At 66.5% G+C, this 25,598-nt stretch overlaps 2 protein-coding genes across 3 annotated transcripts; both read right to left on the bottom strand.

The window, feature by feature from the left end:
• Window positions 1-159: 159 nt before the first annotated feature.
• On the bottom strand, window positions 160-10,421 carry DVL1 (dishevelled segment polarity protein 1). The gene is given in 15 exon segments (XM_090268429.1): window positions 160-610; window positions 1,748-2,000; window positions 2,003-2,196; window positions 2,280-2,411; window positions 2,936-3,088; window positions 3,232-3,299; window positions 3,411-3,487; window positions 3,564-3,703; window positions 3,776-3,845; window positions 3,916-4,009; window positions 4,659-4,797; window positions 5,032-5,135; window positions 5,385-5,506; window positions 5,687-5,756; window positions 10,181-10,421. Coding segments are annotated over 15 exon segments (2,175 nt in total). The 5' UTR covers window positions 10,351-10,421; the 3' UTR covers window positions 160-221.
• Window positions 10,422-13,305: 2,884 nt separating this feature from the next.
• MXRA8 (matrix remodeling associated 8) lies at window positions 13,306-17,571 on the bottom strand. 2 transcript variants are annotated; one of them, XM_090268432.1, is made up of 10 exons: window positions 17,458-17,550; window positions 16,405-16,428; window positions 15,985-16,290; window positions 15,788-15,889; window positions 15,196-15,669; window positions 14,837-14,995; window positions 14,636-14,666; window positions 14,481-14,557; window positions 14,318-14,398; window positions 13,306-14,179 (listed from the first exon to the last, which is right to left on the bottom strand). In XM_090268432.1, the coding sequence occupies exons 1-10, from the start codon at window positions 17,504-17,506 to the stop codon at window positions 14,154-14,156; spliced, it is 1,329 nt and encodes a 442-aa protein (XP_090124558.1). In that variant the 5' UTR covers window positions 17,507-17,550; the 3' UTR covers window positions 13,306-14,153. The 2 variants fall into 2 exon arrangements, with proteins under 2 accessions (XP_090124558.1, XP_090124557.1); XM_090268431.1 differs by lacking the exons at window positions 13,306-14,179; window positions 14,318-14,398; window positions 14,481-14,557 and having other exon boundaries at window positions 14,575-14,666; window positions 14,813-14,995; window positions 17,458-17,571.
• Window positions 17,572-25,598: the final 8,027 nt, after the last annotated feature.

Here is a 25,598-nt window from a genome sequence, read left to right on the forward strand (position 1 = left end):
GCTGCTGAGCCCAGATCAGGGCACTCAGCTGGCCCCCGCTGCTCCCACTCTGTCCAGCCCTGGACCCCACAGCCTGGCCCCTTGTGCTCATGGAAGGCTGGCCTGACCCGGGACAGCCACTACGGCAAGGCCACACAAGCTCCAGCGGCAGCGCCTCCCACAGGGGAGAGCACGACCCCGGCACTCCCACCGTCAGGGCAACGGAGAGCACACTGTTCTCGTCACATGATGTCAACGAAGAACTCGCAGGGATTCCCCATAGCCTTCTGGAAGGACTGGCGGCTGCCTGTCAGCTCTGGGGGGACAGCAGCCAGCTCCCGGACGGGGGGCCCCCCAGGCGGCCCACCCACCACCGAGTATGCTTTCGTCAGGGGGTGCAGTGGAGGGAGCCCCGGGGCAGCGGTTGAGGCCTGGCTGTGTGGGCTGCTGCCCCGACTGAGCTGGCTGGCAGGACGCTCCCGCCAGCCGCTGCCACCCACTCCGCTCGGGACCGTGTGGTCTGACTCGCTGCCGCTGCCCCCGGCACCAGGCCCCCGCCGCTCCTGCTCTCGGCCCAGGGCTCGCCGGCTGCTCCCGCCTGCGCTCCGGGTGGACCCGCTGCTTTTGCTTCCTGAGGTGGAGAAGGTGGAGGAATGGGTGGTCAGTGCCAGGCCTCACTTCCTCCAGGACAAGTGGTACTGCTAGGCCAGCCAGGGGCAGAGCCTGGTGATCCCAAGCCAGGGGTGGGTAGGAAGGGCAGCCATGCAGACACAGGACAGGACTAGCCCTGCCCAGAGACGCAGGGGCAGCTGCAGCAGGCGGGGGCGGGGGCAGCGGCAGGCAGGCAGGCAGGGACACTCTGGGGCCAGCTCGATGCCCCCACACCTTACCCCAACACCTGCACCAAGGGCTGGTCTGGCAGATAAGAAACTGAGGCACTGGTGAAGGCCTGGCGTGCCGGCTCTCACGGGCCATCCTGGGCCCCCTCCCAAAGACCCACCTTCCACTGACCCCAGGACCCTAGCCAACCACTCGGCTGTGCCTCGTCCTGGGCTCTCAGGAAGCGTAGGGAACCCGAGGACGCCAGCTGACTAGGGACAAGCCGGGAGGGGCGCCGGGCAGGACCCTGGCTTACCGGCCCCGAGGGTCCGTTCCGCTAGTCCTTCAGTCTAAGGCGCGCTCAGCACAAAGCAAGGGATAGCGCGAGTTACACACCAGGCCCAGCCAGGCACCCAGTGCACCAACCAGGGCACGCCCGCTGCCGGCTCCCCTCCGGCGCCGCAGCCCTGCCACCTGCCCTCCTGGCTGGACCCGCCGGGCCAACTGCCTGACCCTCCGCAGAGCTACAGGCCCGGTCCACGGGCCTCCCTGATCCCCACGCAGCTTCAGGCCACTGTTTGTCCTCAGAGACACCCCAACCTCTCCCCCTGGCTCCCCACATATCCCAGGGCAGGAATGGGGTTGTCTGGCCCCCTGCGGGGCTGCAGGGGCCTGCAGAAGCTCTCTGTCTTCCATGGGGCCTGGGGCCCCTCTGCACCCCCCACCCCACCACACACCACCCTCCCCCAATGTCTCCTGCCTCCTGCCTCTGCCCCACAACCCCTCAAAGCCTCCAGGTTCCTCCTTCCCGCCCCTGTCAACCACTCATCCCTGGAAGGAGAGCCCACCCGGACCCCGAGCAGAGCAGGTAGAGTGCACAGGGCGGGGCGGGCACACAGGGCAGAGCCAGCAGCGGGGGGCAGGGGGCCGGGCACTGGCAGGCTCTCACCTTCACTCTGCTGACTCCCGGCACTGCCGCTGCCATAGCTGAAGCCGGGGTCCTGGTACGCAGGCGGGAAGCAGGGCGGGGGCCCTGGGTACTGGTAGGGGTAGCCCTGCGGCAGGGGCCAGGGGGCCGGGTGGGGCAGCGGGGCCAGCGTGTCCTGATCTGAGGCCCCGCTGGAGCCGCTGTTGAGGTTCAGAGCTTCGAGATCTGGCAGGAAGGGACGGTGGGTAAGAGCGGCGTGGGCGGGCCTCCCAGGGACCCCTGCCCCACAGCCCCCCACTCACTGCTGCACAGGTCCCCGAAGACATAGTAGCACTGCTCGGAGAAGGTGACCTTGTTCACGGTGTGGCGCAGGAAGCCGCGCTTCAGCATGCCGCTGGCGTACTTGCGCGCCTCCCGCCGCTCCTTGAAGCCCTCCACGTGCGTGTACAGCCAGTCCACCACGTCCGCCCCTGCCGAGGCCCTGGTCAGGCAGGAACCCGCCGCCGTCCTTCCCGCGCCCCCGCCCTGCCCCACCTCCCAGCGCACTGCTTACCGATGACGGCGCTGGCGATGGTGATCTTGAGCCACATCCGGTCACGAATCTCCAGGCCGGAGTCCGGCAGCCGCATGGCCCGCACCACAGCGGCCATACTGCTCTTCACGGTCAGTGGCGCCTCCTCCAGCTCTGCAAGGCACAGCCCTGCTCAGAGGGCAGCTGCCGGGCTCTCAGGGTGGACCACTGCCCGCAGCGCTCATCAGAGGCCATGGCCGTGGGCCTCCAGGGCAGGGCAGCGGCAGACGCTTCCGCAGGACGTGGACCCCCACCCCAGCCCAGAGCCCTGCGGGACATCAGCCTCTCCCCGACCCCCTCCCCGCAGCTGGCTGTTAGTCGTGTTAGCAGCAGAAAGCAGGTGGGGCTCCACGCACTCCCGCTCGCAAACGCGCACCTGCCATCTTGCCACACAGGATCCCTGGGCAGGGAACCAGGCTGGCTAGGCCCCTCCAGGCCCCTCCATCCCACGGCACAGAATGTGCACCGGGCAGAGTGCGAGCCTGAGGGCGTGTGTCGGCCCTGCATCCGCCCAAGGGGCCTTGCAGCAGCACGGAAGCCGGGACTGGCTGGGCCCGCGGGTGTGACCATGCCAGGGACACCTCAACCTGGTCCTCGGCCCGGTGCCTCGGTTTCCTGAACTAAGAGCTGCCACTTACGTGGGGCGCCAGGCACAGAGCTGGTTAGTGAGGAGGAGCTGGTGCGCGTGACGGCGCTGGAGCAGGGGCTCGTACCATAGCGGGGCAGGGCTCCGGTCAGCGCCGCCGTGTGGGACAGCCAGGCAGCCGGGTCGATGGGCCGAACGGGGTCAGCTGGGTGGCCACCACGTGGCAACAGACAGATGAACAAACAGATGTGGAGGAGAGAGTGGAGCACAAGGGCCCAGAGGAGAGACGCCCTCAGGCTTGGGGGGGCGCCTCCACCCCCCACCCGCCAGCCCCCTGGGGTCACTCACCCCTTGGAACAGTGAAGTAGCTCCGGGGGGTCGGATCCCAGCACTTGGCCACCGTGAGGCTGATGGGCCTGCAGGACGGGAACGGGCAGGTCACATGGGCCAGGCCTCATGGGACCTCCATGCCCGTCTCCCCCACATGACCTGCACCCCATCCCCTTGCCCCCGTCGCCCACGCTCACCCCGTCTGGGACACAATCTCCCGCAGCACCCGCACGGCATCGTCATTGCTCATGTTCTCAAAGTTGACGTCGTTCACCTGGGGGGACAGGGGTTCAGCGCGGCGGGTGGGGTTGCTGACCCTCTGCCCGCCCGCCCGCTCCCTGCGCCCCCACCTGCAGCAGCATGTCGCCAGGCTCAATGCGGCCGTCAGCGGCCACAGCCCCGCCTTTCATGATGGAGCCAATGTAGATGCCACCGTCCCCACGGTCGTTGCTCTGACCCACGATGCTGATGCCCAGGAAGTGGTGCCTTTCTGTGGACGGGGAGCAGTTAGCACCCCAGCCAGGAACCCCGTTCCCACCCAGGGACCCCACTGAAGCCTCACCCATGTTGAGCGTGACGGTGATGATGTTCAGGGACATGGTAGAGTCCGTGATGCTGCTGAAGGAGGAGGCCTGCGAAGGGCACCAGGTGAGGGGCTGCGGGCAGAAGTGCAGACCCCGCCCCCCGCACGCTGCCACCTACTCGGTCCGCCTGCCGCAGGCGCTGCTTCCGCCTCCGCCGCTTGTGCTTCCGGATGAGCCGCGAGGAGGTGCTCTGCTCTGTGGAGCTGCTCAGCCTGGGGGTGCGGAGGCGGGGGCGGTGTGGAGGTCAAGAGGCATGAAGGTCAGAGGTGCAGAGGTCGGGGGCTGGGGGGTGGTCCTTTATGGGGGAGGTGGCAGAAGTAGGCGCCCTGCCCCCCCTCCACAGACAAGGGAAGGGCCCCAGAGGTGGGTGGGGGGCAGATGGGGCTGTTCAGGAGACGCTCAGCTCCTAGTTGCATACACTCCACCTGCACGTGTGCACATGCAAACCCTGTACCTAAAGGGGTCATTGTCCCAGGCAAACATGGGGCCACAAACACCAGGTAAGCAGCATGACCGCCCACCCTGACTCACACGCATGTGCACACAAAGTACACATTGACAGGCCCGCGCACACACATGCATACAACACAAGCACCCCGAAGCACACACGCTCCCATGACGTACACAAACCCACATACAGATGCACATGCATGCCCATTCGACAGCCATGGCGCACACTCGTGTGCACGCACAACCATAACACCTATACAGGCCCACACGCCTGCGCACACGCCTGCACTGCACACACCTGCACACACGCACACATCTGCCCGCGCCTGCACGCGCGTATTCACACACAGGTACGCGTTCTCCCAATGCACCCGTGCTCCCACACACACGCGCGCCTGCGCACTCACACACCGGCTCGTGTTGTCATCTTCGTCCGAGTCAATGAAGCTGCTGGACTCAAGCTCACTGCTCAGCACAGTGGACGCGCTGTCAGGGGGAAGACCCAAGTCTCGCCGCCGGTCCCCTCTCGGGTGCCCATTGGCCCGGGTGGCTGTGGGGACAGAAAGGAAGTGAGCCAACCATGGGGATCCCTGGAGGTCACAGGCAGCCTGCACATCCTCAAGCCTGTCGACCTGGGCAGGCAGTGTAATTGTGGGGCCCGTGAGGTCCTCAGGAAGTCAGGCCTCAGACCTCCCTGGACACCCGCACTGGCCTGGGGCAGTAACTCGTGGTCGGCAGGGACCTGGGCACCATGGGACCCAGGGTCCAGGGTAAGGCCCGTTACCCTCCTCCCGGTTCCGGCGGCGGGCTCGCTCACGCCGGTGGCTGACCATGGACTCCGTGCCTGTCTCGTTGTCCATCCCGTCACGGCTGCTGGCCACATTTGGGCTGTGCCAATGAGAGTGTTGGGCAGGCTGGGCCCCAAAAGCCTCGGACCCTTCTCAGTTCCTCCCCTCCCCCGCCTGGTGAGATCTCGACTCCGGAGAGACCCTCATTCACCCACCCACCCGCCCAGCCTGGGCATCTCTGCCGACCAGCTCCTACTGGCTGTGGGTCTCTGCTCAGCTGCCCACCCCCCACAGGCTTGGCGGGGGCCCTGCAGGACCACTGGGCTCAGCCCCACCCCATGGTTCTTACTGGAAAGAGGGGGGCCTGGAGTCCCCGATGCCACCCATCCGCTCGAGAGGTGGGGGCAGGTCAGTGTGGCCGTCAGTGGCCTGAGAGCCGGCATCCGAGTGCGCGCCCTCAGCCAGGACCAGCTGCGGAGGACAGTGAGGTGCGAGGGTGCTACCAGCCGGGAGCCACCCTCGCCGCGGGGTACCCAGGGCACAGGCGACCAGCCCCCCTCCTGCGCACTCAGCTCGCTTGGGCCCAGCCCCCCTGCAGCTCTGGGACCGCCCGACCCCGGCCAGCGCCCTCCGCCAACACCCCAGACTCACCCAGGAGACCACGCGGCCATTGAAGCAGGGCAGCCTGGCGTTATCAGCGGAGATCTCCTCCTTCACCACCCTGCAGGCAAACAGCCCGTGGGACCGCCGCGTGGGGGCCGCCCCCACCCACCACACTCTCTTCCTGGGGCCACGCATCCTCCTCCTGAGGACCCTTCCCGGGGCCCAGTCCAAGGGGTCCAGACAGCCGACCGTCGGCACTGGGGTGTCACGGCCGGCAGCACCCATCACGCAAGCACGCAAGTCCCGCCTCGCTCTGAGTCTGCACACCCCACGGGTGGGTCTGCGAGGGAGGGCTCTGTCTGGCTTCTTCCCTGCACCCCCCGCCCCACAGCCCAGTACACGGCCTGGTCACGGCACACATGTGAGGGGCTCAGACCCAGACACAGGCAGGCTGAGGCGGCACAGCACACGCGCCCCCCGCACCCAAACGCACACTCCCCCCCCCCCCCCGAAGGCAGGCCGCCTGCCCAGCCAGGGAGACAAGCAGGTCTCACCCGCTGCACCAGCCCAACCCACGGCCTGAGTGGTCAGGCGGCCCTGCTGGCCACACCCGCCCGTTTCTAAACGCTGCCTCGTTGGGGACTTGAGGGCTGGGAAAGTCAGGGTGCAGACCCGGGGCGACGCAAACTAGAAAGGGGGCCCACTTCCCTGGGGGAGGACACAGGTGGGGGTCCGGGTTTCAGGTTCGAAGAGGCGAGGGGGCCAGCACCGCGGGGCGGGGCAGGGCAGGCACAGCGCACACCGCGGCCCCTGGGCCTGCAGCAGCAGGGGACCCTGCCGCGCACAGCAGATTGCCGCGTCTGCGACCTGGGCCCGTGGGGCAGCGGGAACAGGAGACAGGCCAGGAAGCCAGTCCTGGGCAGCAGCCAGTCACAGAGGCCGCCAGAGCAGGCCCCCCACACTGTGCCCGGGGAGCAAGGCCTCAGTTCCCCCCACCCACAGGAGGGGCCCTACACCCTGGGGTGGAGTGGACAGAGGAGACAGAGCCAACGTGAGGGCAGGGGCACTCCCGGGGTCCTGTGGACGCCCCCCCAGACGCCTTCCAGAGCCAGCCTCATGTGCACCAAAGAGGTGGACACCCCAACATTTCTTAGAGCCCCACCCCCAGTGAAGAGAAGACCCCACGTCTGCTGTCCCCGCTTGTGCTCCACAGCCCCTCAGAGCTAAGTTTCCGGGGAGGCCGTGACCTGGCCCAGATCTGGCCGAGGACACAGAAGGGGCTGTGGTGCCCAGGGGACACCTGGGACTCTCGCCAGCTGCAGCTGACGGGGGGCCCAGCGGCCGAGAGCACCATCTCTGACTGACAGCAGCCCGGGGCCTGGTCCCCACACAGCTCAGGGGCACCCCCAGCAGCCTCCCTGCCACACCCAAGCACCCACCCCCTTTGACTCACCTACAGGGAGGCAAAGGAGCACCCCAGCCCCACACCCCAGGGCCTCCCTGGCTCCCCTAGAAGCCCAGGAACACCCCAAGCCCGCAATGCTCCCCTGGCCAGGGCCTGTCAACCCATCCCCCAGGCCTCCCGAAGGCCGCGAGCCCCCACCCAGGCACAGGTCCCAGAATTCCTGCTCCCGGCCCTCCCCAGTCCGAGGAACCCACGACAGAGCACCCCGCTGTCCACCTGGGTCGGGCAACAGGGCTCCCCAGGCCTCCGCCCAGCTGGGCCAGAACCACAGGGAGGGAGCGGACAGATGCCAGAGCCCAGGGCCAAGGGCACAGGGCTCTCCTCGGGCTGTGTCCACTGCGGGCTCGGGAGCCGAGGGCTGGGGGTCGGGAGATACACCCCCCCAACTGACACCCCTCCTGGGCCGGCCTCTGTGGGTGGGAGAGCAGACCTCGGCGCAGTCTCTGGTGACCCTGAGAGGCAGCCACCCAGCCACCCTGGTGGCATCTGGCCCCTGACCTCAGGATTTCAGCCAGATCCCAGTTAACCTCGGACCGGTGGAGGCCCCGCCCCGCCCGCCACCCCCACACTGTCCCTGGCGAGCAGTCTGCTCAGAGCAGGCCTAGAAGCTGGGGACGGCCCAGGGCTCAGGGCCCGAGATGCTCCTGAGGCCGCAGCAGCCGCAGCCAGCCTTGCCCTGGGGGGCCGGGTCCCCCCACAGAGCAGGAAGTTGGCAGAAAAAAACAGGCACAGGACAGGGGGAAGGGTCGTCCCCAAGCCCTCAAAGAGCCCCCACCAGGCTCAGGTTCTGCAAGCAGCAGGGGTGCGGCGCGGGGACGGGGATGGCAGTGCTCAGTCCTCCACGCCCCGTCACCAGCTCTGGGGGTGACCGGCACTTCCAGGGGCCGCTGACCCCAAATGGCATAGCTGTGGAGAGCAGCGTGGGGCTCAGCCAGGCTGAGTGCCTCCCCCCTGCCCTGCAGCCCCCGCCCAGCACCTCCCGGGGCTCACAGGCAGGTGGCCCCAGAGACCAGAGGTCCGGCCCGGAAACACAAGGGCTGGGGCCACCGGGAGCCGAGCTACGCGCCAAGCCCAGCAGCCCCGGCGGAGCGGCCCCCACCCCTACACCCTCCACCTCCGCCACAGGGACCCCAGCGCCAGGCTCAAGTGCCTCCCTGTGCCGCCCGCCACTCACTGCAGGCCCAGAGACGCTGCCCAGCTTCGCTGGGTCACAACGGCCGTGACCCGCACACGGAGCATGGGGATGGGTACGAGACAGCCTACCCACTCAGCCACAGACACTCACAGGAAGTGGGGCCCCGCAGCATCTCACACTCCCCCTTCCCTCATTAGGCGGCTGCGGAGGCCGGGAAAAGAGGCTCGGACTCGGGGGCCCAGCCCACAGTGGGGTGGGGTGGGAGAGGGAGGCCCAGGCTCCCTGGATACTCTTCCCAGGCCCCCACCTGAGGCCGCCCTGGCCCCGCAGGACCTGCCCACCTTCCCCCACCCCCAACTGCACCCACTGGGTGCCCCGGTCCTGCTCACACTGAGGTATGACCAGTCCGCCCTCCCAGAGTGGGTTCACCCCAGGAATAAATGACGCTATTGGACAGACAGACCCGGGGGCTCTGCAGACAGACATTAGAGGAGGGAAAGGAGGCCGCTGATGGGGGTCCTCGACCACCAGGCCCCCAGCCCGAGATCCAGGGATGAAGAAGGTGCCCCTCCCCCATTCCGTCTGCTCACGCACCTTCTGGCGTCACCCCGGTCTATCGCCGTCCTGACCCCCCTCACAGCCCCGCAGCTGCCGCCCGCCTCCCAGACAACCCTGAGAACTCCAGTCCTGCTCCAAGCCCCCGACGGCCTGGGCCGGCCTCCGCTGGACGAGCACGTGGGGTGGGTGTCCCTGCAGCTCGTGGGCGGCCCGCGGTGGCTCTCGGACGCAGGCCCTGAGGACACGGCCCAGGGATGGCAGATCGGGGGCTGGCACAGCACCCGCTCTCTGCTGAATTCAGTTTGTGACAACGAGCGTGTGTGACTGGTCATTTTTGTTAAAATAACAAACGGAGTTAAAAACAAAAGTGCCCTGTCACGCAGCCGAGGTCACAGTCAAAGCAGCCCAGACCCCAGGAAGCAGCGATGTGGGGAGACTGCCCAGCGAGGGCGGGGAGGCCCGGTGCCCCCACGGAGCCCGGCCCCACGCGGACTCCCACCGGCGCTGGCGGGAGGGCCGGCCAGGCAGGGCCCAGGGCGGTCAGCCTTCCAAGGCTGCCAGGGACACAGCCGCCCCCAGTGCCTCTCCCTGGTGGGGGGTTGGGGGGGGGGCCAGGGAGTCCGGGTGCCCCAACGTCCCTTGGGTCCCTGAGAGCTGCAGAGCAGCCTCAGCCGGACCTGACCTGGGGCTGCCCAGGACGCAGGCAAACCACAGAGCCCAGCAAGTGGCCTCAATGTCAAAGTCCCAGACTCCGCCGCACACAAGGACACGGGCGTTCCGAGGGCACCAGGCCCACCTGCTCCGCGGCCGCAGGGCCTCTGGCGCCTGCCCAGCACCCAGGCCGGGGACTCAGGTTACTGGTGGCTGTGGGTCAGGCCCGAGCAAAGGGCCGGCCTCCTGCTCACCGTCCCAGGGGCCCGGCCCGTGCAGGTGGGAAGCCCGCTGAGCACAGGGGGCTGCCGCCCCGGCCTCTGGACTCCGGAGCAGGGGTCGGGGGCAGTCTGTCCTGCGCCTCCGGCAACGGCCACGGACCCCACAGACGCACTTGGCGCCCCGTCTCAGACCACCCCGTTGCCCCTCCGTGGGAACTAGGGGACCCGCGGGGTGGCCAGGCCTCTGCCCCCACCGCGATCCCTTCCTCCTCCGCGCTCCCAGCGGGCACTCCTCTGACCCCGGGCCCCATCAGTCACACGCTTCCGGGCCGGCCCGAAGCACCTGCCCTCCGCGGCCGGGCGACAGCGAGCGGGCTTCCCAAGCCTGCACGGTCCCGGGCGGCAGTGCAGGGTCGCCCCGGGCCACGGCCTCCGACCCGCACTGGCTCGGCCCCGGGGGGCTGGGGAAGCCGGGACGCTCGCCGCGCCGGCCCCGCGCGCGGCCCACTGACCCGAAGTCCTGGTCCATGGACTTGAAGAAGAATTTGTAGGCGTGCACCGGCCGGTTGCTGAGCACGTTCTTGAAGTCGGCCAGCGTGACGCGCTCGGGCGCCACGGGCAGCTTCACCAGGTACGGCGTCTCCTCCTCGTCCATGTGGTAGATGATCTTCGTCTCCGCCATGGCGCGGCGGCGGCGGCGGCGGCGGGCGCGGGGCCCCGCCGCACTCAGGCCCGGCCCGGGGCTCGGACGTGGGCGCCTCCCCGCCGCCGGCCTGCTCCCGGCCCGGCCGCCCCGGCCTCGCCCGCCGCGCCGCGCCGCCCCCGGCTCCGCGCCTACGCCGGCTGCTGCCCCGCGGTCTGCGGACGCCCATCCGCCCCCGGCGCGGGGGCGCAGGCAGGGAGCGCGCGAGGCCCGGCCGCCCCCTCGGGCCGCGCAGTTCCAGGGACCGCCCGGCACCGGGCTGAGAGCGCGGCCCGCAGGGGGCGCCCGGGAGCGAGCGCGGCGGGGCCTGACGTCACCGGGCCGCCTGCGCCGCGGGGCGGGGCTGCGCATGCGCACGCGCGCCGCCGCCGCCGCCGCGCTGTCCCCGGCCCCGCCCCCTAACCCCGGGCCGGGCTCCCGGGGGCCCCCCCGCGCGCGTTCGGAGCGGGGCTGTCGGCGCCGCCTCCGGGACAGGAGGTGGGTGGGGACTCACCCGCACGTCGCGCCCCCGGCTGTCTGAAGGGAGACCCCCGCCGCCCCCTCGCGAGCGTTCCGGGGTTCATGGGTGCTCAGAGTGCTCACACCGGCGGGCTGCGGGGGGCTTCGCAGGAAGCTGACAACTTGTGTCGCACCCGGTCCCTTTGAGCCCCCGCGCCAGCTCCGACCTCGCGCACCCTCTGGCGGCGCCCACGGGAGCTCCGAGAAACACGGGCCAAGAGCAGGCGGGGTGCACTGGGGGGCGCAGGGGTGAGCACGAGTGTGCGGTCCCAAGGCAACCCCGGGGGACACGTGCGCGCAGAGGTGCCCGGGCACGGAGCTGCCTCAACAAGAAAGAGGAACCGAAGCCCCCGGAGGTCGTCAGCCAAGGGAGACCCTGAGCAGCGCCCCCTCGGACTGTGAAGGGTCCAGCCGCGGGCGGCCCCCACTGCGGGGAGCACATCGCCGACCCTCAGCCCCAGGGGACGTGCTGAGTCCACTAGAGGGAGCCCCACGCTGGCGGGAACAACGAGAGGGGCAGCCCTAGAATGGGAGCCAAGAGGGATGGGGCGCGCGGGGCTCCTGCCGCCCCTGTCCCGCGTCCCCAGACCCCCCTGAAGCTTCCCGGAGACGGACCACCCTGGGGCAGCGGACCAGCACGCAGGAAGCCCCCAGAGCCACCGCTGACTGGAGGAGCCCGAGTGCGGGCGGAAGCCCCTGAGCCCGGGCCAGCCTAGGCCAGCGACCTGACCTCCTCCACCCCCCGCCCCCCCAGGTTCCGTGAGGTGGGCACCCGCTCTGCGAGGCCTGGGCCTTCTCCCTTGGGGCCTGGTTTCCCCTGAGGCAGCCGGGCAGGCGGGCCTTGGAGGGAGGGTCCATCAGGGCTCTCTGCTGGGAAGACCGTGCAGGCCCGAGAGCTCCCGGAGTACCAGCACCCTCCAGGCCATGCTCAGCTGGCTGTGGGCCTCACAGGTGTAGGGGGTCTGATGCCCCGGCTGCACTCCGGCCCCCAAGGTTATCTGTCCCATGTCATGGTGGAGCTGCTGATAGCTGCCCAGCAGGCACCACTGTGGTCAGGCTCAGTCCCCACGGGGGCGGGGGTGTGGCCAGAGCCTGAGCCCTTCCAGGTGGGCCTCGTCCGGGGGAAGTGGCCACTGGGGGCCAGGGGTCACTGGGCTGGGAGGGACGCACATGCTCAAGCAAGCCACAGCTCCCAGGCCAGCCTCCCGCCCTGCCTTTGCCACTATGGGTTCTCATGAGTGTGGGGGGGGGGGGGGGGGTGGCGAGCGGCTATTTGAGTCCTGGCTTTGGCATTTGACGGTGTGACAGCTGTTCACCCCAGAATCTGGATTTGCTAAGGACCTGTGTTTAGGGTTTCCACCCAAGTTCCCACTTTGCCTTTTCCTGGGCTCCTTTTATAATAACCACCATGAAAAATTAGTGACCGCCATCCAACCACCTTAAAAATAGATGCTTCTGCCTTGTTGTCTCCTGTTGGCTTGTGACTGGGGCGTGGGGCAGAGGCTGCTCTCCCCCCACTCCACCTCATTTCTGGTATCTGCAAAGTAGTAGATCTTGTGACTTTATTTCCTTTGTGTGAGTTTATTGACACTGCATCTTCATGAAAACAGCCCCGGAGTTTTTTTAGATTTACTTATTTACTTTTTTAGAGAGAGGGGAAGGGAGGGAGAAAGAGAGGGAAAGAAACATTAATGAGCTAGAGATACATTGATCAGTTGCACCTTGCACACCCCCAACTGGGGACCTGGCCGGCAACCCAGGCTTTTGCCCTGACTGGGAATCGAACCTGCGACCTTTTGGTTCTCAGGCAGGCACTCAATCCACTGAGCCACACCAGCCAGTGCCGCCCGCCCCACCCCCACCCCCCCAGTTTTCATTCTCCAAAGTAGGAGCTCAGATGCTCATGTGTGGCGGTGGCTTGTGTTTCCTCATTTAGCAGGTCATATTCTTAACACATCAGCTCAGGGATTTTCCAACACAGGGTGATGGGCTTCCCTGCTCCCTGCTGTCCTGGGAGAGCTTTGGAGGATGGGTCTGGGCTGGGGAAACATGGGCTCCTTCCTACCGCAGCCCCTGCCCCCCCAGGAATGTCACACCTGCACCCAGGCTGCAGGTGCCCTGCCTCCTCCTGCCCACCCCCCCCAACCTATGTCCTCATGCAGCCAGTCTCATCTGATTCTCAGAGGACTAAACTAACACTGACGTGCTTCCTCCCCCACATTCAATAAACCCTCAGGAGCTGACCCCAAACTCTGCCCCAACCAGGCATCCCTGATGCAGGATTCCGAGGTGGCTCTTCCCAGGATGCCCCACCCAGACTCTCAGGTGGGTGAGACGGTGGGACTTAAGGTGACAGAAGGCATTTGGGGGTTCCAGGGCCCAGACTCTGCCCCCGGGAGGTAGAGGGGGCAGCAGAGGCAAACCTGGGGCCAAGTCTACAAGCCAGATAAGGTCTTTATTGTGATGGTGGCAGTTTCCCGGGAGGAACAAATGTGGATGTCGGGAGTGGCTCCGCAGGCCACTCTAGAACCATCTTCACCCCTCCCCTGTCCTTGGACAAAACAGAAGACAAATGATCCCCCAGCCCAAGACTCCAGCCCAGGGAGGGACCAAAAGTCACCTGGAGTCTGGTGACTGTCGAGGCAGCTTACTGGGAAGGAGGCTGGGGTAGGCTGGAAAGCAGAGTAAGGGCGAAGGGCAGCCCCCCATGGGCCAAGGCTGCCCGGAGGGGCACTGGCCCAGGGCCGAGGTGGCCATTCTCAGGTCCCCAAGTGGGACCAGTGGTAACTTGCTGGGTGATGCACAGTTGCAGTCTGAGAGCCAGCAGGCAGCACCCCCAGGAGGGCAGGAGGAAGTGGGCAGTGCCGGCCCTGGGGCCGCCCCAGCTCCAGGTTCCCCTGCTGAGCCCCTGCAGATGTGTCTTGCTGCCCTTGAGGGCAGGGGCCCGAGAGCCTGAGGGCTTGGTGGACATCAGCAAGGGCACCGAGGTGGAGGTGCCGGAGGGGGCAGGGCCAGCAGGGGGCACCTGCCCGGGGCTGCCAAGGACACGGGCAAGCTGCAGTGCTGGCAGGCTCCCAGGAGCCCACTGCTGCTTTCGAGGAGGAGAGCAGCTCCCAGGGGAGGGCTCTGGGGGCAGCCTCGCTCTGTGCCGGCCCAGGGCCACGTGCCAGGACAGCGGGACCAGCCGCTGGGGGAGGCCTGGTGAGCTGAATGAGGGTCCATCAGGAGGACGTGAACGACGGACGAGGTGGCAGAGCTGCTGGCCAGCCAGGAGCCCAGGTCACTCATTTGCAGTACTCCTTCCTGAACTCTGGAGGCCCGGGGGACAGATGGATGGGTGGCTGCCCTCCCCCCTCCCCCCTCCCCCCAGCACAGCCACCAGGGACTCTTGGGCGCTGTGGCGGCAGGGGATGCCCCCGGGGGCGACGGCCTGACTCCAGCCACTCACCCTTGTCCAAGTCCACGTGCTTGGCGGGCAGAGGGCAGGGAGCCCGCTCAGCCCTCTCCTTCAGGATGTTGTTTTTGTAATCTGGTGGAGGCAGAGCAGGGTGAGCCCCTCGGCTGTGCTTCCCGCCCGGCCTGTGTGCAAAGGCAGGTGGGGGGGGGCTCACCTAGTTGGATGTCCTCGGTCCTGTGAAAAGCCTGCTCCCCTGTGGCCACAGCGAACTCCGCCATGTTCACATCCTTCCTAGAGGGGGAGGGGGTGGGAGATTAGGGCGGCAGGTGGGGCCAGCGGAGGCCCTGGACAGCGGGAGGCGGCACTCACCCCTTTGACTTCCTGTCCGAGTACTCGTAACCTGGGGAAGGGAGACTCGCGTTGGGAACAGTTGGCCCCTTCCCCAGTGCGCCCCCGCCACCCTGGAAAGCTCTCCCGCCCCAGCACCCCGGTTTGCCGGGTCCCCAGCTCGCCCTCTGCTCAGCGCCCCAGGCCCCTCCTCCGCACCTGGGAGCCCGGAGCACGGCTCACCTCCCCGGCGGCGCTGGCGGGTGGCCAGGACGACGGTGATGAGCAGGAGAATGAACAGCAGCAGGGTGGCCAGCACGTAGCCCAGCTGCTGGAAGAAGTGGGCCCGGCCCTCGGGGACGATGACGTTGATGACGCTGCGGCCCCGCGACAGCGTGGGATCTGCAGGGGCCGTGCGGGCGGGTCAGGGGGCTCGCGTGGCTCACCACGCGGTGCACCCCGACCCAGGCGGCCACTGCACATGGGGGCCAGCCCTCACTGACTCCCATGTCCCTTCTGTGGGACAGGGAGGCCGGGCGGGCTCTCTCTAGACGTTCCCGGGCCCTTGACGCTCCCCAGACGCCCCCGGCGGCCTCCTGCACCTGGGGCGGGGACGCCGCCGGGGCTGGAGCCATTGCCCGGCGAGCCCCGCGGGGGCGGCTCAGCGGCGGCGGGCTCGGTCACTTTCAGGTGGAAGATGCGGCGCTCGTGAAGGCCACAGTAGTGGTGGTGCAGGTGGCAGGAGTAGGTGCCCTCGTCGGCCGGCTCCAGCGGGTCGATGCGCAGGGAGAAGTCGCCGCGCGCAAAGGCGTCCGTCTCCACCGCCACGCGCTCGCGCAGGAAAGGCGGCCCGTAGGCGCGGCGCTCGCCCGAAGCGTAGAGGTCGAGCAGCCGGTCCGCGCGGTCGTGTGGGACCCCGGGCGGCTGCCGGTCCCAGTGCACCACCTGCTGCGCCTCCTCCAGGTGCCGGTCGGTCCACAGGTGCGCGCGGTACACACAAGTCAGCAGCACGGACGCGCCGCGCTCTGCCACCAGCACCTCCTTCTCACCGTCCCAGTGCGCACCGGCGTCCCGGGCTGGGGGGCGCAGGTTGGTCAGCACCGGGGCCAGGGGAGGGGCGAGGGAGGGACCAGGAGGGGGCGTCCAGGGGGCAGCAGGTAGGGGTGGGTGGGGCGCGGGGGCCAGCGCACTCACGGTTGTCGGTGACCTGCAGGCGGATGGCCAGGTTCTCGTAGAGGTGGCAGTAATGGTGGTGCAGGTTACAGGTGTACAACCCCTCGTCTGTCTCTTCCACCGCTGCGCACCCGCGAGGAAACCAGCCATGAACTCCCCGGCCTCTGCTTGCGCCTCCCCCCGCCCCCCAGCCCCCGCCGCGGCTCAGGGCCCCGTACCTCGGATGAGCAGCGAGAAATTGCCGTCGTGGAAGGCGGAGGGCGACAGCAGGAGGCGGCCGCGGTCCCTCGTCTGGTACACGCGCTGCTCCCCCACCGAGTACATGTCCACCAGCCGGTGCGCGGGGCGGCCGTCGGGGCCGCCGCTCAGGTCCCAGTGGACCACGCGCTGGCGGTCGTGCAGCCGGTCTTGGGTCCAAACCATGCGCGGGCTCTGGCAGCGCAGCACGGCCGGGGCGCCAGCGGGCCAGCTCACGGCTAACTCGGACACCACGGAGCTGCCGGCCGGCGCGGACCCAGGCGGCCCTGGTGGGAGGGGAAGTCACTGCAGGGCGGGCAGGACCTCGGGGGACATGTGCAGGCGGGGCGGGTCAGAAAGGGTGGGCTGTTGCGGTGCGCAGGGGCAGGGAGGTCACTCACCTGAGGACAGAAGGACAGCAGAGCCTGGGAGGAGAGGAAGAGCGAGTCACGCGGGGGCAGGTGACCTCACCCTTTACATCCCAGTCCCCAACGCAGAGGGAGGGGCCCTCAGCCCACCTCTTCTGTGGTCCTCGCTCAGGTGGGTGCTAATGACGCCCAGTTAATGAGTGGGGACAAAGCCAGACAAGCCAGGGGACACAGGTGGGGCCTCCGCTAGCCCCACAGGGCACAGGCGCCTGGCCCATGGCACCCACTGAGCCCTCACAGCTCCCTGCTGGGCGGCAGGGACAGCACCTGGCCTTTTGGAGGGGCCACCCTCACTGCAGCCAGGCCACCGGAGCCAGCTGCGCAGGAGAGGTCCCGTCCGGTGTGGCGTGCACTGCACCTGCTGGGGCCTCGACCTGAGCTCTGGCCACCTGTCCACTGGGAGCCACACCCACCCCGGGGCTCAGCGCCGGAGCTCCATCGGCCTTTCTGAAAGTGAGAGTCTGGAGCCCAGAAACGCTAGATGTGGGGAGTGACCCCACCATCTGCCACCTCACACTCAAGTTCCTGCTCTGAGATGTGGCTGAGCGCCCAGGGCGGAGGAATGCGCCCCAGTCAGCAGGCCGGGCTGGGGCGGGCTGGGGGCTGGGAGCCATGGCGCGAGGCTGGAGCAGACCCTGCAAGCCGCACCGTCCCCCGGCCCCCACAGTCCCCAGTCGCTCCCCTCCTGACGACGGCGCGCACAGGCCTGGGGGGCCTCCCCCAGCAGTGGGGTGCAGGAGAGACCCAGTCTGCTGCCTCAGCCTCCCTGTCCTTCTTGGCCTCTGGTCCAGCTTCTGTGTGAGGGACCTTCTGGAGGATGTGTAAAGACTCACCCCCTCCTGGGTCCTGGGGGCCCTGATCATCCAGAGCTGCTCCGTCTGAGGCCCCCAGACCTGGCCCCCTCCTGGCAGGGGGCCTTCCACCCCTCTGGGCTAGAGCTCAGACCTGCAGATTTGCCGAAAACCGAGCTCATGCCCTCAGACAGCTGGCGGCTCGTGCCTCCTGCCTCCCACAGCCAGAACTCACTCTGCAGAAGCAGAAGTTTCCACAGCAGGACTCGGGACCGTGGCTCCATGGCGCCGGCTGACAGCCCGGCCTGCCGGCCCGCTTTGTCTCACTCCCTCCGCTCTCTCTCCAGAAAAACAGCCCGGCCCCCGCCCCCTCCTGAGCACCCGCCATGACATCACGGAGCCCTGGGCCGGCAGGCTGCAGACCGCCCGCCCCTCAGCTCCTGCCCGGCCCCTTGGCTGCCCCCCATCCTAGGCTGGCCTGGGGGGAGGGGGCCCTGTGGTCACTGCGTCTCAAACAGTGAGGGCACTCGGTCCCAGATGCCAGCTGGTGTTCGTGACATCGGGGCCCTTCTGGGGTTACTGCGGGACTGGAGCTCTGGGGTGAGCATTCCTTCACCCCACCTCTGTAGGGGGACACTGCACAGGGCGTTCCCCCACGTGGGCAGCCAAAGTGCTGGGCGGGTCCCTCCCCTCTCAGCCTGCTGTGGAGCTGGGGGCCAGCAACGGGAGAAGGCGTCCAGGGTGGGGACCCCGTCCCCCGAGCCCGCAGGACCCAGCCCCTCTCCTCTGGGCCTGCTGTTCCTCATCTGTGAAGCAGAGATCAGAAGGGCATGGGCCCTGGGAGGGAGCCTGAGGGGTGGGGACCCTGCTGTTTACCAGTCGCCTCTCCCATCACAGGAGCCAGGGAGATGAGGGCTGGGACCCTGAGCACTGAAGGGCCAGTGGGGGGGTGGTGAGCAACACCCACCCATCTGGCCTGCCCCCTAACATCTGCCCACCCTCAAGGACAGAGTCTGGTAACCCTGAAACCAAACCTGGGTTACACTGCCCTTGGGAGCACCCCACCCCACCCCCAGAGGAGAGGGGAGGGAGAAGGGGGACAGGAGTCCCCCCCAGAAGGCACAAATTGGAAACTCTGGGAAAACCTACAAAGTCACATAAACAAATGCAAAATGACAGAGCATGCACTGTGTACCAAACCCACTCCTTGTAGTTAAGCAAACCTCAAAAAAAAAAAAAAAAAAAGAATCCAAACAGCCACCAAAACCCACAGTGCATTCTTTATACGGCCCCTTTGGACTGAGCTATGGCCACAAGCCCCAGTCCCCGGGGGGCTAGGGTCTCACGCCCGAACCCTGCCCTGGTCCCTGAGTCCTCAGACAAGCCAGCGGCCCAGCCTGGCTCCGGGCAGGGGAGGAGGCCCGTGCTGCTGCAGAGGGGACAGGGGTGACAACGGGGAGCTGCCCCCGCTTGATGGAGATTCCACAGCAGGATCCAGGCCCCGAGGGGTGGAGTCCATTTTCCAAACTGGGAACAGAACTTCCAGCTCCTCCCTGGCCTTTCATTCTGGGAAAACAAGCTCCCTGGCAGCCTGAGGCCTAGGCTCCTCCGGTGCTTCTAACCGGTTTATGTTAGCACTGGTGGCCACCCTCCCCGCCTGCCTGCTGCTCCGTCTCTGTCCTCTGTGCCCGCCTCCTCCCTGGAAGGAAGGTGTCCAGGCCAAGTAAGGAGCCTGGGGGCCCCAGGTCCACCCTAAACTGCCCGCAGGTCGCTGGCCTCAGGGCCTCAGTGCTGAGGCCCCTCCTGCTGAAGACCCAGCCCTAACCTCAGCCCAGATGCAGAAAGAGGTCTGAGGGGTTGCCGCTGCGGGCAAGCTGACCCCACGCACCGCTGAGTGAGCATGGACAGGGGACACGGATGCTGCGACCCCTCCTCCCCGCCCCGTCCCCGTCCCTCCCCTCTCTGCTTGAGGCAGGGGAGCCAAGATGAGCAGCAATGGGCTGATCCCCGCCCCCGCCCCATTCTTGGCAGGAAGCGGCCACAGCTGAGCAGAGGCCCAGCTGCCGGGGCCTGAGTCCCCCGGCTCCTCCTCAAGTGCCTGAGGATGCCGAGCCCCGGCCTTGGTGGCACCTCCCTCCCACCAGGGCAGACACCACCACTGACATCCCCGCATCGAGCCCGGGAGCCCCCTCCCCTCCCTGGGCGGCGTGGCTGCACACGGGGTCAGCCAGCCGCTGTGGCGAGGCGGACTCTGGCTCCCGTTCCTGGGAACGCGGACATTCCAGGCGGCCTGGCTCACTGGGAGGAAAACCGCAGGCACTCAGGCACGACTAGACGCTCACACACGTGGTCACAGCAGCTGTCTGCTGAGCACCTACTGTGTGCAGGGCAGCGGAGCCGGAGCTGCTGGCTGGCCGACCCCTGGGGTCCTTCTCGGCACCGTGAGCAGCTCAAGTCGGCAACTGACACAGGGACTGCAGTGGCCCTTGAGGGAGCGACACCCACAAGTAAATGGCCCAGGGGCGCTGCCTCCGGGGTGAGGGAGAGCTGTGCAGCCTCAGGGAGGTTGGGCCTGGGCATGCAGGGCGTGGGGAGCAGGAGGGCATGCTCTGGCGGTGCAGGAAATGCCCAGCCGGTGAGCACAGACAGCTCAGGATTCACAGGAGCACAGCCGTCCTGGTGTGATGGGGCGCAGGGTGAGGGTCCCCTGAAAATAGCAGAGTGTGTCCCCCACTCCTGATTGGTACCCGTGTTTGAGGCACTTAGCTGACAGTGGCAGGCTGCTGGCCATGCCTTTCCTGCAGAGAGAAGGGCCGTGTCCAGGACAAAAGGTGGCATGACTTTGGGAGCACACAGTGACCTGTGATGTGAGGGGGGGGGCACCCCGATGCTCCTGGGTCACTGGGAACTTTTGCTCTAAGATGGCAGCTGAAAGACGGTAAAAGATACGGGGGAGCTGGGAAAAATGGCGACAGTGATGCACCCCAGGAGGGGCCGGATATGAGGGCACATAGGGCCTTCCGGGCGGAGCATTTAAAATGAGGGCGGCTGAAAGTGTGTAGGCGGTCAGCCACGAGGCCTGGAGTAAGGAAGAGGAGACCCACCGGGGCACTGGCCTGGAGTAGACAGCGGCAGAGCCGATGGAGTTGCGGGGGACCCGCCAAGCCAAGCGCAGATTCACGGGGGACTCTTAGAGCTGAACTGTGGCCGGGAAAGCTGAGCTGCCGACTTCTGCCTTTCTGAAAGATGACCTCTCACTGGCGTCTTCTGAAACCGGTCTGGTGCAGCAAAGGGAGGCAGGACTGTGTGTTTTGGGGTGTTTTAAAGGGAGCAGGACTTAACGACACAAATCTGCTGTTCTACTTTCTTAAAAGATTTTATTTATTTGTTTTTAGAGAGAAGGGAAGGGAGGGAGAAAGGGTGAGAAACATTGATGTGTGAGAGACACATCCATCAGTTGCCTCTCGCACGCCCCCAACTAGGGACCTGGCCCACAACCCAGGCAGGTGCCCTGACTGGGAAGCGAACCGAAGACCCTTTGGTTCACAGGCCGGTGCTCAATCCACTGAGCCACACCAGCCAGGGCTGCCATTCTTCTAACCCTTTAAATAAGCAACCCCTTTTCTTTTTCCCCAAACTCTTGCATTGGGAGTCACTCTCCTTGGCGGCAGGCCACTGAGCCCACGGCTGTCCCAGAACAGCACCAGCTCTCAGATGCCGCCAGGACGCTGCCACAGCGTCCACAGCCTGTGTCGGCCCACTCCGCGAGTCAGAGTCCCCATCGAAGCCGTCCAGAGTCAGCTTCTCCCACCCGTAGGCCATGATGTGAAGGGGCCCGTGGAGGGGACCATATGGCAAGACCCTGAGGGCAGCGCAGCCATCAGCCAAGGAGCACAGGGACCTCAGTCCATGGACCGCAGGGAACTGGATGAGCAGGGAAGCAGCTGTGTTCAGGGGCTGAAGCGGACCTTACCTGGTGAGGCCCCGCGGTGAGGACGCAGCTGCCTGACGCGTGCAGGCCGTGTGTGACGACTGGGCTGCGGTAAGCTGCTCAGGGGGAGGCAAGGGTGACGCAGCCACAGAAGATAAATAAAACTATCTCCTGGAGCGAAGCCAGGGCAGGACCTCAAAAGGCAAGAGCGGCCCCCCCGCTGCACAGGGAGCAGCGACGGGTGTCTCCATTCAGGGTGGGCTGCTGGGAGTGGCGTGTGCCTGGGCGAGGGGTGGAGCCATGCGGTGCCCTGGCCTTTCCTTGGCAGTGCACTGATACATCGTCAGTGCGTGGAAGGAGCGCAAGCAATGGTGGGTCTGACCAGCCTTCCTGGCAGCAGTCACGTGCACTGGTGTCTTCCTGCTTTCGGAGTCCCGATGGTTTGCCATGAGGCAGGGGACTCTGCGGACCCCAAGTCTGAGATGTGGGTGTGTCCCACGGAGGCGGAGCCCTTTCTTGTCCCCTCCTGGCTAGGGGACCGCTGATGCACGTTGAGATCTGAAAGTAGACAAGAAGATTTGGAAACACACAAACACTACTCCAGGGGCAGCCAACCTTTTATCCTGAGAAAATGTCAAAGAGCCAAGGCTGGAAGCAGGTGCTCTCCTGTGCTTGACCTGTTCTGCGTGGGGGTGGAGGAGGCCAGGTGGCTGACCCGCAGGGATCTGCTCAGAGCCACGACCTCAGGCGCCAGGGTTGCCTCTGTCCTCTAGCCTCTCCCCTCAGGCCAGACCCGTTTCCCTCCCATTGCCCCACGCCCATCAGTTCTGAGATCGGCCTGCGTGTGATTTCACTGATGTTAGGTTTGTGCCCAGAAGAAGGGACCAGTTCAAAGCCTTTATTGAGGGTCGTTCAAGCAGGCGGCTGAGTCCAAGCGGACCGCAGCACCATGGGAAGGGATGGAGGGATTTTTAAGGGCTTGGAGCAGGCCCTCAGAGCGATAGGTCGCCCTGCTGGTGGGCTCCAGAGTCCGGGGTATAGGTGTTCGTGAAAGAACCATGTCCCCTGATTAGGGACGGCTGTCAGGTAACTTACGGTAAATGACTAAGGGAGAGGGGACGGGGCAGTGGGGGTGTAATTAGCTCTCAGCAGGATGCCAGCGGCTGTGCCTCGGTCGCCTGGTTAGTGGGGAACATGGTGATCGGGTGCCTGGCCGGTGACGCAGACCCTCTTTGTTTCGGCACCGGCGGTGGCCCAGGGCCTGTGAGACCACAGGCCACAACTCCCGAGAACACGGTGACCACTGGACGCAGCCTGTTTTGCAAGGCCTGACGCAGGTGGTAGGTCATGGGCCGGGCAGCGAGGGGTCGCCGGCCCTAACAACCGACCGTGCTTCTCACTGAGGGACTAACGTCCACCCAACATTCCTGGGAGTCGGGAAGGGACAGTCTTGCTTCTGGAAGGCCGGGGCCCATGGGTGTGGACCAACCACCCGACTGGAGTCCTGTGTCCACATGTGACATGCATCCTTGCTCCTTGGCGGTGGCTTCCGATGGCCTGACCCAGGCGACTGGCCTTTACCTGGCACACCTGGCACAGCTGTGTTGGTTCATGCATGTGTACCTACAGAAAAGGGACAGGCTTCCACTGGTCCTGAGCCTGCTGTCCGGGAAGGGGACATCCTTGCTCCACTCCAGTCCCCCCATGGCAGGCGCTGAAGCTCCACTGAGCAGCTGAGCTCAGCAAGGGCCTCTCCTGCAGCCGCTGGGTCAAGGCGTCCAGGACACACAGCTGCCACCTCAGAGCCTTGGCCTGGCCACAGTCCTCTTCCCACAGCCCTGACACCACGGAAGCCAGCACACGCACCGCACCGCAGACTGCCCAGGGCTTGTCTAGTGCCTGCAGACCAGCTGCCACCGGCCCAGCCAGGGGCTTCCCTGCTGTCGGGGTTGGGGGCCTGAGCCACCGTCAGGGCCCCGCGGTGTCTCTCCCGCTGCAGAGGAGACAGGAGCCAACCAAGCTCGGTGAGGCTCCGGCACAACCATCCTCCCCGACGCCACCATCCTTTGTGCTTCCCTGGGTGGGTCCAGGGAGCGCCTTGCATTGTTTCCCACAGAATTTTACGTTTTCCTGAGATTCATTGGCTCTCCAGCGATAGTAGCTGCTTCTGAATTCGGAGGGTTCGTTGCAACAAGATTCTGTTCACAGACGCTTCCTTGTGGTCTGCAAAGCCCCCTCGCTGGACCAAGGGCTCCTCAGCCTCAGAGTGGTCTGTTTGCTCCGCCTCCTTTCATGGGCGGTGGGTTAAGCTGAACATAGGCCCAGGTCATCTGCTTCTGGTGCCCAGGGCCCTGGGGCCGGTGGCAGGTGTCAGGGTGTGGTCACACTCCGTTGGTCCGGTGAGGCTGCGCAGCGGCCCTCTGGCCGTCCTTCCCGAAGAACCCACGCCTGCCGTGCTGCGTGCGGCAGGGAAGCGCGAGGAGGGCAGGGCCACCGTATGAGCAGGCTGCGTGGTGCACGGTTGGGGAGGGGGCTCTTTAAGGGCGGGACATGCTTTCCAAGCGCCTGTCAACAGCTGCTCAGGGCAGGCGCATGACATGCAGGGGGGACGGGAACACAGTCTGGGCTTCAGTCCCCGCACAGCATCTGTGTCTCCGGTGTCCCTGAGTGGCTGCCTTATGCATGGACACTGTCCCCGTCACCAGCAAAACACAGTGTGAACAGCATCACTTGGTACCTAAGCAGCCCAGGAAGGTTGGACACTTTCTTACGTGACTTTCCCCGGGTGGGCTTCCTGCACAGGAGCTTTCACAATTGTGACGGGTCACCTGGCACTTCCCCGTTTCAGATGGCAAGGGGGGAGGCCTCTGTGTTGTCTGGGGGCGCCCCCGAGACAGGCGAGGCTTAGCACACATCATCAGTTTTTCGGACACACCAGGAAGGCCCGTGAGCGCAAGGAGGCAGCATCCGCCCGCCAGGACGGGGCGCCCCCCAGGAACTGGACGTGTCCGCGTCGCGGGCTTGCCCTGCCCCAGCTACTGTGAGAAATAAATGTCTGTGGTTGAAGCCAAAAGAAGAAAACAAGACGTCAGTTTTTCAGATTCGGAATCGGAGGCCTGCGTGTGGGGAAGGCCCCGCCAGGCGCTGTTGCAGAGGCTGGGTGTCTCGGCCAACGTTAGTCATGTCGCCGGCACTGCGCACCCGCCCAGCAGCACGTGGCCGCCGGCCTCTGTCTTCAGAACCAGGGCCGCAGGGCCAAGCTCAGCCCTGGTGGGGACCGGCCCAGGCCCGGTCCGAGGCACGCGTCCCGGCCTGCAGAGCAGAGCGGGGTCCCTCCTGTCTAGAACACACTTCGCATGGAAAGCTGTCCTCCTTGCCTCTGGATTAGACGCGCCTGCTCTCAGCTCAGCAGGACTCGTGCGCCGTTCGGAGTGTCTGTGCACAACTACTCACGCTGCTGTGTGACAAGTTTAAACTGCCTGCGTTGGTCGCCAGTCGTCGGCCACACACACACACACACACACACAATGTGGGGATTGCTCTGACGGGACCTTCCAGGACAGAGAGCTGGTGTCCCATGCAGTGACCCACCCTCCTGCAGTGTCCACCCCACGGCTCCGGTGACAGGTTCTGACGCTGAGGAGCACACACTCCAGAAGCACACACATGAGCAGCCGGCTTTCAGAGGGTGGGAGCCTCGGCGCGGTATCTGGGCAGCGGCCCCAGCGCTGTCCTGGGTTAGGCTGGGCGACATGCGTGTGCCCACCGTCTGAGACGGTGCAGAGGCAGCGAGCAGAGCCCGCACCCAGGCCTCGGGGCCTGAGCGAAATGCCTCACACAGGCCCGGGGGTGGGAGGCAGAGGACGCACCAGGTCAGGCCTGCAGAGCCTGCGCGCAGCCGGGGCAGGAAGGGCCGGCCCAGCAGGTCAGAGGGGCCACATGAACCCCAGGGCCAGTGCAGCAGGCGCAGCAGCCAGGCCCGTGAGCCCACACGGGCAGGGAGGACCGTAGGTAAATGGGATTCCCCTGGGCAGGGGGATGCCCAGCAACTTGTGCAGATGAAGCAGGAATGTGGCTCCAGCATCGTGGCTCCTCACGCACAGCAGAGCGAGGGGCCGGTCACCTTGCCTTCTCTGGGACATGGGCCCTGGTGGGGCTGCCAGGGCAGCTCGTCCGTGTGAAGAAGGCAGGTCGCCTCCCCTGGCGTGGCTGGATCCAGACAGTTTTCCTCTGGCAGCTGGGCCCTCTCTGCCCACGGGGCCCACCCTGCCCCACAGCCTCCTCCCACAGTGGGATCCACCCCCCACCCCACCCCCCACGGCAGGAGCTCTGGGCTGGGCAGCGTGGCACCACATTCTGTCAGTCAGAGCAGGTCACAGCCTGAACCAGGGCCCAGGGCTCCCGGGCAGCTGACTGAGCCACCTTCACAGACGACGCAGCACAGG

The sequence above is a fragment of the Furipterus horrens genome, unplaced genomic scaffold (assembly GCF_987537825.1).
Source record: "Furipterus horrens unplaced genomic scaffold, mFurHor1.1.pri manual_scaffold_3, whole genome shotgun sequence".
NCBI classification, from domain to species: domain Eukaryota; kingdom Metazoa; phylum Chordata; class Mammalia; order Chiroptera; family Furipteridae; genus Furipterus; species Furipterus horrens.